General features: G+C 42.5%; 6 protein-coding genes across 6 annotated transcripts; 2 read left to right on the forward strand and 4 right to left on the reverse strand.

The window, feature by feature from the left end:
* Positions 1–3,004: 3,004 nt before the first annotated feature.
* Positions 3,005–3,842, reverse strand: LOC128715235 (uncharacterized). The gene is made up of 2 exons (XM_053810115.1): positions 3,831–3,842; positions 3,005–3,769 (listed from the first exon to the last, which is right to left on the reverse strand). Exons 1-2 carry the CDS (start codon positions 3,840–3,842, stop codon positions 3,005–3,007), a joined length of 777 nt encoding a protein of 258 aa, XP_053666090.1.
* Positions 3,843–6,103: 2,261 nt separating this feature from the next.
* On the reverse strand, positions 6,104–6,775 carry LOC128715226 (proteoglycan 4-like). Its single transcript, XM_053810108.1, has 2 exons — positions 6,764–6,775; positions 6,104–6,685 (listed from the first exon to the last, which is right to left on the reverse strand). Exons 1-2 carry the CDS (start codon positions 6,773–6,775, stop codon positions 6,104–6,106), a joined length of 594 nt encoding a protein of 197 aa, XP_053666083.1.
* A 1,944-nt stretch (positions 6,776–8,719) lies between these two features.
* LOC128712004 (selenoprotein F) lies at positions 8,720–9,354 on the reverse strand. The gene is made up of 3 exons (XM_053806898.1): positions 9,307–9,354; positions 9,118–9,227; positions 8,720–9,053 (listed from the first exon to the last, which is right to left on the reverse strand). The coding sequence occupies exons 1-3, from the start codon at positions 9,352–9,354 to the stop codon at positions 8,720–8,722; spliced, it is 492 nt and encodes a 163-aa protein (XP_053662873.1).
* A 189-nt stretch (positions 9,355–9,543) lies between these two features.
* LOC128711018 (uncharacterized) lies at positions 9,544–13,263 on the forward strand. Its single transcript, XM_053805884.1, has 4 exons — positions 9,544–9,638; positions 9,708–9,841; positions 12,764–12,992; positions 13,047–13,263. The coding sequence occupies exons 1-4, from the start codon at positions 9,544–9,546 to the stop codon at positions 13,261–13,263; spliced, it is 675 nt and encodes a 224-aa protein (XP_053661859.1).
* LOC128711017 (39S ribosomal protein L16, mitochondrial) lies at positions 10,271–11,124 on the forward strand. Its single transcript, XM_053805883.1, has 3 exons — positions 10,271–10,310; positions 10,372–10,443; positions 10,508–11,124. Exons 1-3 carry the CDS (start codon positions 10,271–10,273, stop codon positions 11,122–11,124), a joined length of 729 nt encoding a protein of 242 aa, XP_053661858.1.
* Positions 11,192–12,322, reverse strand: LOC128711016 (leukocyte receptor cluster member 1 homolog). Its single transcript, XM_053805882.1, has 2 exons — positions 12,300–12,322; positions 11,192–12,212 (listed from the first exon to the last, which is right to left on the reverse strand). Exons 1-2 carry the CDS (start codon positions 12,320–12,322, stop codon positions 11,192–11,194), a joined length of 1,044 nt encoding a protein of 347 aa, XP_053661857.1.
* Positions 13,264–13,622: the final 359 nt, after the last annotated feature.

The raw sequence follows: 13,622 nt of genomic DNA on the forward strand, positions 1-13,622 counted from the left end.
GACAAAAACGAATGGGAAAACGCTATTACTATTATGCGAAGCAGATACATCCATCCGGTGCGAAACAATCCAACGAAACGACATCATACAACCACGCGATGTAAATGAAATGCATGATGAACGATGCAAAATTAAGGCGGAAAGATGCAAATTTTAAACAAACCGATAATACTACGATGCTCAATGAATTTTGCCAAAAAAGATGATCGAGACAAACAAAGGAAAAGAAATAGATACGCCTCAGCAAACACACCAGTTTTGTACATCCATCCCTCCCGCGGTTTTCTAGCATAGGAAGCTTCGTTACGAAGCGTTAATGTTGGGTAAAATTTTTTGTATCCTTGGCGATTTGTGGTGTACTTTTAATTTGGCTGTAGAAATCCAACAATACTTTTGCGTGTATTGATTCGGGAGGATGGTAAATGCAGGGATTTATGTATGTACGGTTAACGATATTAGGAAACACCATTAATTTTAATTTCTGCTCATTGAACGAGCGAACATCATCAGCTTTCAGGGAGAGACAGAGAGAGCAAGCTAATAGTGTGCAAAGGTGTAATGAATTTTAATGCATTGTTAGTGATAGTTTTAAACCAGAGATGAACACACGAACACACTGAAATCAGCCTGGGCTTAAAGCCAGGCAAAAACCGTAGAAGACTGTAAAACGTTTACGTTTCTAAGCATATGAAGAAAACACCCGAGGCAAAAACCGGTAGCAGTAGTGAACCGATCGCTCTTCCGCGCTGGTGGACCATTTGATAATTAGCGTTGAAGATGTTTCATTTTCAACAAATAAACACTGTTGCGACTGTGAAATGTATGCTAGAATTTAATACCGAGCAAGCAAAAGTGAAATGTGCTTGGTACCAAAAGAAACCAAAAAAAAAAATGCGGAAAATATCGAAAAGGTTGGAAGTGGAAACTTTCAGGAATTATAAATGGTGGTTATTTTTCTGTTTTTAAAAGCACCCAAACCTCCAGTACTTCTCAGCTGTGTTTTGTGAGAACAATTGCAATAAACTATTTTCACAGCAGATATTTTAATATCCAATGTTAAGCCAAAGAGCTTAAGACTTTATTTTTTTTTAAATCAATTATGCATCGTTTGAACAGAACCGATGATACACGGTGGTTTGGAGGAAAACAATAACAACAACAAAAAACACATAATTTTGACTGCATTTTATGAATTGTAGAACGGGGAATCAAATTTTTATCATAAGTTGCCGCTTAACTTATTTAAATAGCACTGGGAAAATGGCAAACACGGGAAAACATAGGACTAAACTACAGCTCTAGACGCTTTTTTACTGTATGAGACCACCTTGGCAGAATGGCCCGGGTGTAGTTGAGTTACGCAATTGCATGCTTCCTTCAGCTCCTACAATGTCACGGTCAGATTCGTCTATCGTTAAGCTCTGTATGTATGTATTAGGAACCGTAGGTGGTGTGATGGATGACGATGCTGTCTAGTAATGATATAAAAGTCGCTCTCCTCGTGTGTGCGTTCACCGTACTACGGATATGAACACTGCAAAATGCTAGTCGTAAATGGTTATACTATCATTAGATTTTAACGCCTATTCATAAGGAAGGAAGGAAGTGTAAAGCGACGAACGCCAGGGTTTGCAGCGAGACGCGTTTCAAAGGATTGAACAGGGGCGGTACAAACGCGGATTGGGGTTTTATTATAATATTTTATTTGAAATCGAAAATCTCGTTAAACTTCCATTTTTATTGTAGAAAGTAGAGGGTAGGTTTTATGTAACAGCCGAGAACGGACCATCAACGCGCGCAGCATTTGCCTCTAGTCGATGCGCGGGCACGACACCACGTAGCCACCGGCCGTGTAATGCAATCCGGTGGCACGATTGTGTGCGTAGGGATAACAGAACAAGTTAGCGAGCAAACAGTTACGATTCGGTTATTGCGAAGTAAGGTGATAAAGTAGCAACGGGGGAATGGTGAGCATTTCACAGTCATAATAGCCATGCGCTGAGTGATACACACGCGGTGTGTTGGATTGTCCGGCATTACAATATTCAACGATATCTAAAGAAATATTAACCTTCCTGACAAAGAAGTTGCAACAAACTCTGCCCTACACACGCGCGTGCAGAAGGCGTCTCTTAACGCAAAACCATAAACAATAACTTACGTGTAATTTTGTTCATTTTGTGTTTTGTGTGTTGAGCATTATTGCATCGGTGAATGTAGGCATGGGTATCGAAATCAAAAACATCTTTTTGTTTGCAATGTGCGAGTCCACACCATAATCAAAAAACAAAAACAAAAAAGAGAATAAATTCAAAACTAATTAGTAACGCGTGTGCACAGTCGTACGCAGCATTGCGAACCAACACGACAAATGGCACAGAAGGTGTATCAAAATAACAGCAACAACAACAAAAAATAACAATGTTGGGAGAAACCCCCTTAAAATACCCTAAAATATACATATACATAAAATATATTCTTATATTTTTAGAAACGCGTGCAGCACACTCAAAATGCATGACCTAAAGGCAGAGAGATGGATATCATCCCATACTCGTACACACCTACATTCATATTCATAAACGAAAAACTATATATATATATATACACACATCCCCGCATTAAAGACATGTCATGCATATATTTGAATACCTTATGATAATATTTCATCCATGAACAAGAATAACGACAAAAAAAACCCACAATCTTCTAAACTCCTTTGAAACGGCAGGCTTATGCGTGTAAAGAAAAGGGTAAAATAATGTATTGAGCAAATATGAAATCAGCTGGAAACAAAAATAATAAAAAAACAACAACATGAAGGAAATCACTGATTAGCGAACAAATTGTAAAACATAAATGCAAGACGTAGATATTTTTTTGCTTTTGCTACAATTGAAAGAACGCCTAATTAAAAGGAACACGGTTAAGCTTTTTATTCAAACACATGGAAAACAAAAGAAAACATAACGAAAAGATCGAAACAACGCGTTGTACATCCGGATTAAGCACCCTGCTGGTGAATTACCGGGTGTGTCTGTTGATGTGTCTTTTGCTCCGTTGCTGCCTCTTTCGGTGGAACTTCCTCGGAAGATTCATCCGAATCCTTATCGTCCTCTGGCTTTACTGATTTGTGGTGTTCGGAAGCGCCTGACGATGAAGGCTTTTCCGGTTGGTTGAGATTTTTCAATATCTGATCCACCGGCACCGGCCGCACGTAGTGGGGTCCCTCCTCCTCGTTCGTATGGCTCGGAGCGACCGTAGTCGTACGCTTTGTTGTTCCGGCACTAGTGCTGCTGGCGGGCACGGCGGTCACTTCGACCTCACGCTTGGAGCGCGTCGTCCCGATCGGAGTTTTCACCGAGACGGGGCTGGAAGTGGTACTGCTTGGGGTGGTGCTGCTCGGCTCCTCGGTCGTAGTGGTGGGCTGATTGCGACGGAAAGCGGGCTGCTTCGTAGTAGTGGACACATCACCATCGGCATCTACCGAACGTTTCGCATTGTTCTTCGTTGGCAGCTCCGGGGTAGAGCTGCTGCTCGTTGTGGTTTCCTCCTTCTTCGCCACCTCAACGCTAAGCTTCACACCGGACGCGGGGACCTTTTGGATGTGGCTCTCGGTGGTGGACGACGCTGGGACGGCTTCCTTCAGTGCGGTTGGTTTCGGGTCGCTGGCAACTTCGGGATTTATAGGTGAAGGGCGCGATAGCTTAGGGTTCTCCTCAACTGGGAACGCCAAGCCACTAGCGGCCAACAGTGCAAACACACAAACCTAATCATGATGTAAAAGAGTTAAAGAAGCATGCACATGAATGTACGAAACGCTTACTTACAAATTTAATCATTTTCCTTGTCTAGTTTTCTTTCCAGCACAATAGCGGCACAATGCACGAACGGGTCGTAAGTGATCGCCGAATGTGTGCAAAGGTTCGCTTTTATATCCTCGTCGTGAACTTTTGTTAACGCATCCAGCTGTCGGCGCGCCATTCGCACCTCCACTAGTACACGCGTTGCTTTGCCGGTGACACTGGTGCAATAGAGCTAGAAGAATTACCCTGGATTGATATGTACTTTACTAATTCGCATCCGACCGTCGATCGTCACGCCCGCCGCACGGCTGAACTCATCTTCGCCGTCGCTCACCTCAGATGGCAGATAAGTGAAAGAGTAAAACACGGCCGATTATCACTTCCCTGGTCCCCGCCCCCCACCCGATGGTAAACGATGAGTAATGTCGATGAGGCTTCAATGTCGATTGTTTTGTTGTGTTCCAGCTGCCTGGAGGTCACAATGCCGGTATCAAGCTTCTTTTTTTTTGGCAATAAATCACACTTTGACACACTTTATCGTTATGTAATGGGGGATTTTTTTCTCAAACGACACAACCCCTACGCTTCTACGTGCCGTTGTATGTGACCAATATCTATTGCTTCATGTTTGCAAACGTTTGAAATTTGCAGTTAATGTAATCCTTTCTTTATGTGCGATAATTGCGATAAGTGTATATGAATTTCAAACTAAAGGATAGTTGTTTCAACGAATATTTTTTACTCCTCTGACTAGTAGTTTCAGAATTCCTAATTTTTTGTAATATTTCTGGAAGTGTTATTATTAATTATAATTACCAACGGCAAAACTTTTTTAGAAGGAACTTTGAAGAGTTCTCCGTGCCACTGGGTTAAGTGTAAAATACTAAAGGATATGATATAGATATGTGATCTAGAACTAGTTCTAGATAGTGCCCAAGATCACATGAGATGTGTAGTGTATATTACTAAAGTTAAGCATTATTGTTATGATTAGTAAACAATGGGAAGAATAAGATGATCATCAGTGTAGATGATGCAGAAAGATACGATCATTACCTCCCTTGCATTGAAAGCTCTGTCCGTTGCTGTAAGGTACTTCTCAAACGTGATCTATTCCTTCATTTCTTCTGGTTTATCAGCTAAAAAGAACTGAACGGGGTCAAAGAACTGAACTGAATTGGGTCCGAATAGGATTTTGAACCGGTCCTGTCATGTGAAGATCGGCACCGCTACCAATACACCACATTTCTATTACCATGTAGTTATATTATCTGTAGAAGAGATTCTAATATCCTTTTCTCGTTTGCTAACAATTCTGCTGTTTTGTATGGCTGTCTATTGACCTCTATTGACGGTTGGCTATTTGTATCACCTTATTCATTTGATCATCAAATTCCTGATAATACCATACAAGACCTATCGTTCGTTTGCTAAAATCTTCATGAACGCCTTTATTATATTTAACGTCACAAGAAACTTATATTTCTGAATACATTGATATAACAATCAAAATAAGGTCATGGTTCGAGGTAATTTCCGTATAGTTCAATACTCACTGGATTGTCTGAGCAATTTGGGAAAAGATGAATGATACTTTCTATCCTACCCTAACTAATGTATGCACACTCAATGGTGCAAAAAGTCAAGCCACTGCTTGGAACGATTTGTTACCTCTTGGAGCAATGAGGTTTTACGTCCTTAGGTACTTCAGCTGAAAAGGCTGCCAAATATAGCCCTCGACTTCTGGAGGGGTGGTCTTATGGACACAAGACTTATTCTTAAAGTATAGCTGAGTTTAAATATGAAGCTCGAGACCACATGAATCAAATGACCGTATAATTTCTCCGGGATGTAGCAGCAACTGTTCAAAGGCAAGAAAACGTAGAAGGTCCTTCAAAGTCCCCAGTCCTAAGTCAGATCAGAGTATCAGATCTCCCAGCAGGATTGTGTAAAGTTATTAACGAAAATCAGCTTTCCCACATCTTCACATCGTCTTATTTGGAAGGGAAGATCTACTCGACACTGGATAACAACGACAGCCTTGCCGAAGGTGAACTTTACCTCCTCCTTCAAGAACCTCCTGCCCGAGACGTACGGAGACTTCAACGAATGGAAAGCTACGAACGATTGTTTCTGCATCATTCCTCATATACTGTGCATATTGATGGAAAGAAATTCTACAAAAGCTTCATAAAATTGCAACTGAAAAGTGTTTATTTTTTATACAAAAAACACACACATTTTATGGAAAATTGATAATCAAATTATCAGCCATCAATTCGGTTCCTTTCAGTGATTTACACCTTCTTGGCGGGGTTAGCCGTGGTCGGGGAAGAACTTTGTTGATTCACGTTAGCCGGAGCCTTAGCATTGGTAGCAGACTGAGCGGTGTTCGCGGGCTGGTCACGGTTCAGCTTGGCACCGGTAGGGCGCGGTGCTTGGGGCTTTCTCTGCTGGCTGTTAGTACCGGTCTTAGGTGGGGCATTCGTGGATGGGCGGGCAGCAGGTTGGGCCGCTACGGTGTCACGCTTGTTTTTCGGTGCTTCAGCGACGGTGGCCGGAAGAACCGACGGTTGTTTCGGATCTACGCTTACCTTCGGTGCGGCAGTGGTCGATTGTCCCTCAGCGGTATTCTTTGGTGCCTCGCGCTTATGCTTGTAAGGGGCCGGCTGTGCGTGCTGCTGCTGATTATGCTTCTGTGGCGATGCTGGGGCCTGGTGGTGCTGATCGTGAGATTGCTGCTGCTTCAGCTGATGCTGCTGCTGCTGCTGCTGTGGCTGACCATGACTCTCATGCTGCTTATCGTCCTGATAGCGGGCGGGACCCTTCTTGTCTTCGGCGGCAACCAAAACGATTGCGGCGCAGAGCAGCAAAATCATCTGCATGGAGAAGAAATTAAGGTTTTATGTGAAAATCTAACTTATCCTCAAACTTTCTATCGTTCGTCAGACACTTACGGAAGTCTTCATTGTTTCTCGTTTGAAGGATAAGCCGCGAGTGTTGTGTTTATCGCAGGCGTGTTGCGATATTTATACACGCCATTCGACGAAATGGCACTAAACCGTAATTTCTAGTATTAAAACTGGTTCTTCGTACGAGGCACGATCATCTGTACACATGACACTTAATCATGCGCGAACAACACACATATAGGCACAGGCACAGGTCGATTTGAGATTTGAGGCGAATTAAGAGACACTCGATAATTGCTTGTGACCACATAAACAACACATTTTTATACTTGGAGAAAACGCCACCCGCGTGCAACAGCCAGTTGAAGTGCTATCAAGCGATTGTCACGCAACCGAGATAGGTAACCGTAAACTTTAATTTGCAATATTGATTCAGTTGAAATGTTTAGACACTTAAAACATTTCAAACAAAACCCTCTGTGCTACTGTTGATTTTGGTGGAAAAGAAGATTTTGTGGTGTTTATAAATGCTTTACTCTTTTGTAGAATTAAGGGTATAAATGTTCCGTTATTCTTGTTATATATCCGGTACGGCTAATACCGGCAATGGTCGGTGTGGACCGGAAAGAATAGAATGTGTTCTCAACCAGCCAGTTAGTGGAACTAACGTCTTCGTGAATTGATGGAATTATAGTTCCATGCATGACCTCAACTGTCTGAGGAAACTTCTCTACTCAAAACACCAGAAGCTGGGACTTTACAGTAGTTATATAATTTCAGAATTCACCTACGCCTCTGAGACTTGGACTTTGCCTAAAACTGACGAAATTCTCTTAGCAGCGGTCAAGGGAAAGATTCTCAGAAGGATTTTTGGCCCCGTAAGTGTGGAAGCACAATGGAAGAGCCGCTACTATGGAGAGCTATACGGGCTGTACGGTGAGCTGGTCACGTCATGAGAATGACACCGGACGACCCAGCTCGTAAAATCGTTTTAGGTCGTCCACATGGACAGAGGAGGCGTGGTAGAACGCTCAAACTGAGATGACGTTGATGCGTCCGCCAGAAAGGTCGGGATAATCGATTGGCTGACGACGGCCCTCGACCGTGAGCGGTTTAGAGGACTCCAAGACCGCGAAGCTGCAGTAGCGCCTGATTAGTAAGTAAGCATGATCTCTTCGTTGTATGCCTCTGTAGTGAGCATGAGCCCTTCTGGGTTGTTTACTATCACTTACATTTTATAAAGGTCTCTTATAAACCTTGAACAGTGTAAATCTTTTTAACATCGTAGAAATCGGAGATGATTTAGGCCTTGAATAGTAAACATAATCGCTCGTAGATGTATTCCTCCTTCAGAAATTTACAACTCAGAAAACAATTATGTTTGATTCTTCAAAAGTAGAACCTTCAAACAATTGTGTCGCTAGCAATTGGCATAGGTTCATTAATGCGAAAGGTAAACGTTGGATGGAACCACCGCAAAAGGATTTTCTCGGAATGTTTAATAATGTTTGTCAATCGATATAATTGTGTTATTCATACCAATTTACATACTGCGTTCAATGCGTCGTTAATATTGACAACGGCTAGTTCGTACATTCACCTTTGTTCTTCTTCAACGCAGCGTTTAATAATTGGAATCTTGAGAACAAGGTTGGGTACGAAACACAGTAATTCCAAGAGTTTTTCATTCTTGGAACGAACTTTAGTCGAAATTGTGTAGTAGATACCAAAATTAGATTGTAAAACAATTAGGTAAATGGTATTAAGTTTTTATGTCGCTGCTCTCATGTCAGGTTTGGGCCAAGACAAGAATTTCTACAAAGGACTTAGTGATGTAATTAAAGATGAGTTCAGATTTCTAAAGGTGGCTAATAGAGGAGTTAGAAACCATGAGTCTGATTCCCAACAGCTTGTTCCTTAAATGTAATGCATGAAACCAGTATCTCTTTCGCCTCATAATTGTATAAATGTGTTTTATTCATTACCCGAACACGATTATCATCAAACGCGATTAGTTTTCAGGTAATCGTCATCTTCAACCTTCGCCAATCGTGTCTCGAAAAACTCTTGCACCGTGTCAGTGTTCCATTTCGTGATGGAAAGCGTCTCCTTCACGTTGCCTTGCTCATCCATCAGCTTCACGATCGGATCCAAACCGCGCACGTACTTAATGGTAAGGTTGGGGAACTTTGCCGGTCGATCGCTCTTAATAAATGCCTGTATCTGTGGGTACGCTCCGAACTTGCACGTGCACACCTCTAGCACCGCCATCGGATATACTTTTAGCTTTGAATCGCCGACAGTGTCCTTTTGGCAGCATTCTAAGCAGTGTTCCCTGCAACACGGTATGTTATTAAAAGATACTATACTTTTGTGTGAAATGGACACGTTCTTCTTACTTCAGTTCAATCAGTCCATAATCGCTTAAGCTACTGCACGATGAACAAAACAGCTGCGATTTGATAAGGCCCAATTCCCGGCAATCTTCGGCGGAGAATTCTGCGGTGATCTAAAACGGAAAGCAATTAGAGAGTGCACATTTTACATATTACGTTCGATATTCGATTCTTTCGTGTGAATGTGCTTACCACAGCCAGAATGGACAGCAAGACACACGTAATTGTACAGAACCTCATCGTGTTGGTATTGTTTTTACTTTCCGGCCTCGAAAATGATGATGCTACGCGTACGAAATATTTGAATTGTTTACAATTCTTGACAGCAATCATCTGATCGTGCAAAACGAGATGTCACCGCTGACAATCGGTGTGCGTAAATAAAAATAACTTGGTGTACCATCGCGATTCGCCGTAACAGAAAGCAAAATGATTGTTCAGCATTTAATACACCATTTACGCTGCAAAGTGCATCCTATTCTTGCTGCAGGTAGACAATCTGCTGTATCATCTCCAACAGTTTTGTAAGTGATTGTACTGAAAAACTCATAGAAAACGATGCTCATTTTTGAAATATTTCCTTTTCTTTGCAGACGACAAATGCTGTCCACTTCTTCGGTGGTATGCCGGAAAGCGATAAAACGAGAAGAATACTACCTGAAGAAAGATAACATACCTGCAGGATTCAATATTATATACCGTGCACCTATGCAACACTATCTTTCCGGTACGTAAACTAGCGGCCAGTCAATAGACCTTCCATCAAAATGGTACCATCATTTAAAGAATCGTGTAATGTATGTTTGTTCCAAATGCTGGTTTATATCTAGGGGAATCTGTAGTATGTAATCTGCATGTTTCACGGGATGAAATGTCACATATATTGTAAATCTCGGTGCAATATAGAAATTTTGAAACCCGTATCAAATAGGGATTCGAAGTAAACAGATCTGATTTGTGTACTTTTGGCACCACTGTACAGATTGACAGATCGGCAGCGCACGTGCGAGAAACCTGGTGGCGGGGATCGAAACTACGCTTGACAGTGTGCATTTCTCGATCAAAACACGGCAAGCTCCCGTGGAGTGTTTACGCAATTTTGTGTTGCGTTAAAGTGTATAATAATCACTAGTTATTCCTTAAATTATCTCCAAAAATGCTGGCCAGTTGTGAGAAGCTGCGACCATTGCTGTCGGGTACGTGATGATAATGCATTCGTTCCATTCCATCAAGCTTATCCTTCTTTATTTTTGGCAGGCTTACTGCACGGTCAGTTTGGTCAACCAATTGCCGGCATGAAGTTTTTTCCGCCACCGATAAAATATGACAGTGAGTAGAGCGAATGATCCACCAGGGGGCAGGTTTTTCAATTGTCCGTACTTTTTTGCTGCAGATATTACGATCCCAGAGAAACCCAAGCTTCGCTTCGTGGAAAAAGTTCCTCAGCTGCCGAGCAATCTTCGTGCGCCCAAAATGCAGAAGAAGCTGAAATGGATGCGCGGTCCGGAGTTGGTGCACAATTCCCTTGTACACAAGCAGTATGGCATAGTTGCTACCGGGGGTGGTCGGTTGAGGTGGGGCCATTATGAAATGTTGCGACTTACGATCGGTCGCAAGATGGATACGAGCCGCATGTTTGCGATCTGGCGTATCGAGGCACCGTGGCAACCGGTGACCAAGCAAGGTCAGGGCCAGCGTATGGGCGGCGGTAAAGGTGCCATCGATCACTACGTTACTCCAGTGAAAAGCGGTCGAGTGATAGTGGAACTGGCAGGAAAGCTAGAATTTGTTGAAGCCAAGCAAATTCTTGATATCGTTTGCCCTAAGCTGCCGTTCAAGGCGATGGTAGTCTCGCAGGAAATGTTGGAAAACATGAAGGCAGAAGAAGAGCGGTTGGTACGAGAAAACTTAAACCCATGGAATTTTAAGTACATCATCCAGAACAACCTTGGTGGCTGTCACCGATGGTTATCCCCCGTGGATCACAAGTGGTTCGGAAATTATCTGTAAATGGGCTGGAAACAGCGAATAAATTGTAATTCGAATAGGTAGTACATTTCGCCTTCATTGTCCAGTTTTATTCGTAATTTTGTTTGGCGAGTTCTGGATTGAATTGTGAATTGTACTTCTGACGAGGTACCGCTGTTTGGGGTATTTCTTTGCGCTTTGGTGCGGGTTCCGGTTCGCCGCGTAATTTTGCCAGCATCTTTTCCGTCCTTTCCTTCTCTTCACGTTCTCGTGCGATTCGTTGTTTTCGCATTTGCTCCAATTGAACCTTCTTAGCTTTCAATGCTTCTTCATCAGTACTGTCCTCATCTTCGGAGCTGGATTTTTTATGCTTCTTTTTCTTGCGCTTTTCTTTCTTCCTCTTTTTATCGGAATGCTTCTTATGTTTCTTTTTGCTCCGCTTTGCATGAGTTTTCTCGGGGGAACTCTCACTTGCTCTGCGTTTCCGTGATTCTTTGCTTCGACTACTCTGGCCAATCAATGATTCATATTTGATTTTCGATTGATCTGCGGGAGAAGTCGTCTGAGTTGTATCTGTTTGCTCGGGTTCCACATGCTTAGAGGTAGTAGGTGCAGACGGTAGTGCCGTCTTTGTACTCGGAACGTACCTCCGAATAACGTTTAAAGGGTCATGATAGTTTTTCGTCTTCAAACCAACTTCTATCGGTTTGCCGTGTTTATCGAGAGTTTCGCTTCGAGCCGGTGCCCTATCGTACCAGTCCCGTTTGCCGAGCGCTTCGTTTGTATCCTGGCCAAGATAGGTAAGGTAGCCTATTTGTTTTTCATACTTTTCCTGTTCTTCCTTCTTTTCTTTCTCATGCTCCACATTCGACCGTTTCACACCGTCGTGTTTCCCTTCTTCGAGTTCGGTAAAAAAGTTGACGTGTTCTTGCCGTTGCACGTGCACATCTGTTTCGGTTTCGGTTTCGGTTGTCGTCCCTTGACCGCTGCGTGCTTTCTGCCGAAGCAAATTTATTCGTGCCTCCTGATCGGCCAACGCAACACGACGTAAACGTTCTTTCTCTTCCTCTGCTGCTTTGGCCTCATCACGCCGAACACGAGCAATGTTATCCTTGGTCCGAACGTGCCATCTACAATACACCAAAAACACATTAATCTATAGTATGTCCACAAATTCTATAAAATTGGTTAATACTAGGAAGTTTATTGCTATGCACCTCTTTTTAGGGAGAATATTCATTGTGCAAATTGCTTTTTTTTAAGAAGACTCCTGTTCTGGCCCTTTTTGTTTACAAATAACAGGGAAAAGTCAAATGCATAAAGCTGCGTTTACACTACAGCCCCTGTCGAATTTGGTATCGAGTAAAATACGGTAATAATTAAATACTGAAAGCATTATGCAAATTAATTAAACGTGATCAATTCAACGTATTAGTTAGTGTCAAATTTATTAAAACTTAATTTACAATTCTTAAAAAAACCCGTAACACATGAAAATCTTTTCATTACTTTTCGTTTGGCCATATTTCAGCTTACGTCAGTTAATTGTGCAAGAGTGTCGGAGATGTCCTTTCCTTTTTTTTCGGAGATGGAGCGAAAGCAACAAAAAAGCGGAGAAAAAGCTCACGCAATGAATTTTTGAATTAATCCACGTTTGATTATGAATTCTCTCTCGTTTTAGCATGTAACATTGTAACATCGTTCAGTTTTCTGGCCATCAGCGGTATCAGTGCGTTCACGTTGCTGAAAGATTTCCACAACATTGTTGTTCCGTTCGAAATCGAGTTTGCAACGTTAACGGCCAACGAGACGGATTTGTTGTACTTTATGGGATTTTTCCTTCTCGTCAATGTTGTCATTCGGATCATGGTCAATCGCTATCCGCTGAGAATATACAGGAATGGAAAACAGTACGTATTGTATCCTATTTTCCCGGCAACTTGATTTGCATTCTACTTTTGCAGCTATCTTGCCGTGTTCGAGGGTCAGTTGCCTATGGTTACCAAGCAGTTGAACTTCCAGCAGGGAGACGTAGTTCCGGTACCGCCAGGAGGTGTTTTACCCTGGCAAGAATCGAGATACAAAATCAACGATAAGCATGTTCTGTTGCTGGAAGATTATTTCCGTACCCCGTCGGAGATAACTGCAATGACGATGCCCCAAAATGCAGACGATGAGTGATGCAGTTTTTTTTTAATATTGTAGTGTTTTAAAGAAGTTAAGCTATCGAAATTGAACAAAAAAAAAAGCGGCCCGTGGAAAGAAAACGGTCACCTTCGTCTGGGTTATTGCAGTTTGAATCGAAAGAAACTGTCGGAACATTTCTGTGAAACTGTCGGAGTTTGCGCCTGAGCTTTCATTTTGTTCCCGGCAACCCCACCCCACCGGAGACCCTTTCGATGTTTATGCTCTTATCGATCGAGTGGGTGGTAAATACAAACGGAAACCTACCCCAACCGTGGCGCGTTAGCATAAGCACAAAGGACGAGCGACAGAGAACGATTACGCGTGGCAGAACGAGCAGGCTGAGAAGATAAACT

The sequence above is a fragment of the Anopheles marshallii genome, chromosome 3, assembly GCF_943734725.1.
Source record: "Anopheles marshallii chromosome 3, idAnoMarsDA_429_01, whole genome shotgun sequence".
NCBI lineage: Eukaryota > Metazoa > Arthropoda > Insecta > Diptera > Culicidae > Anopheles > Anopheles marshallii.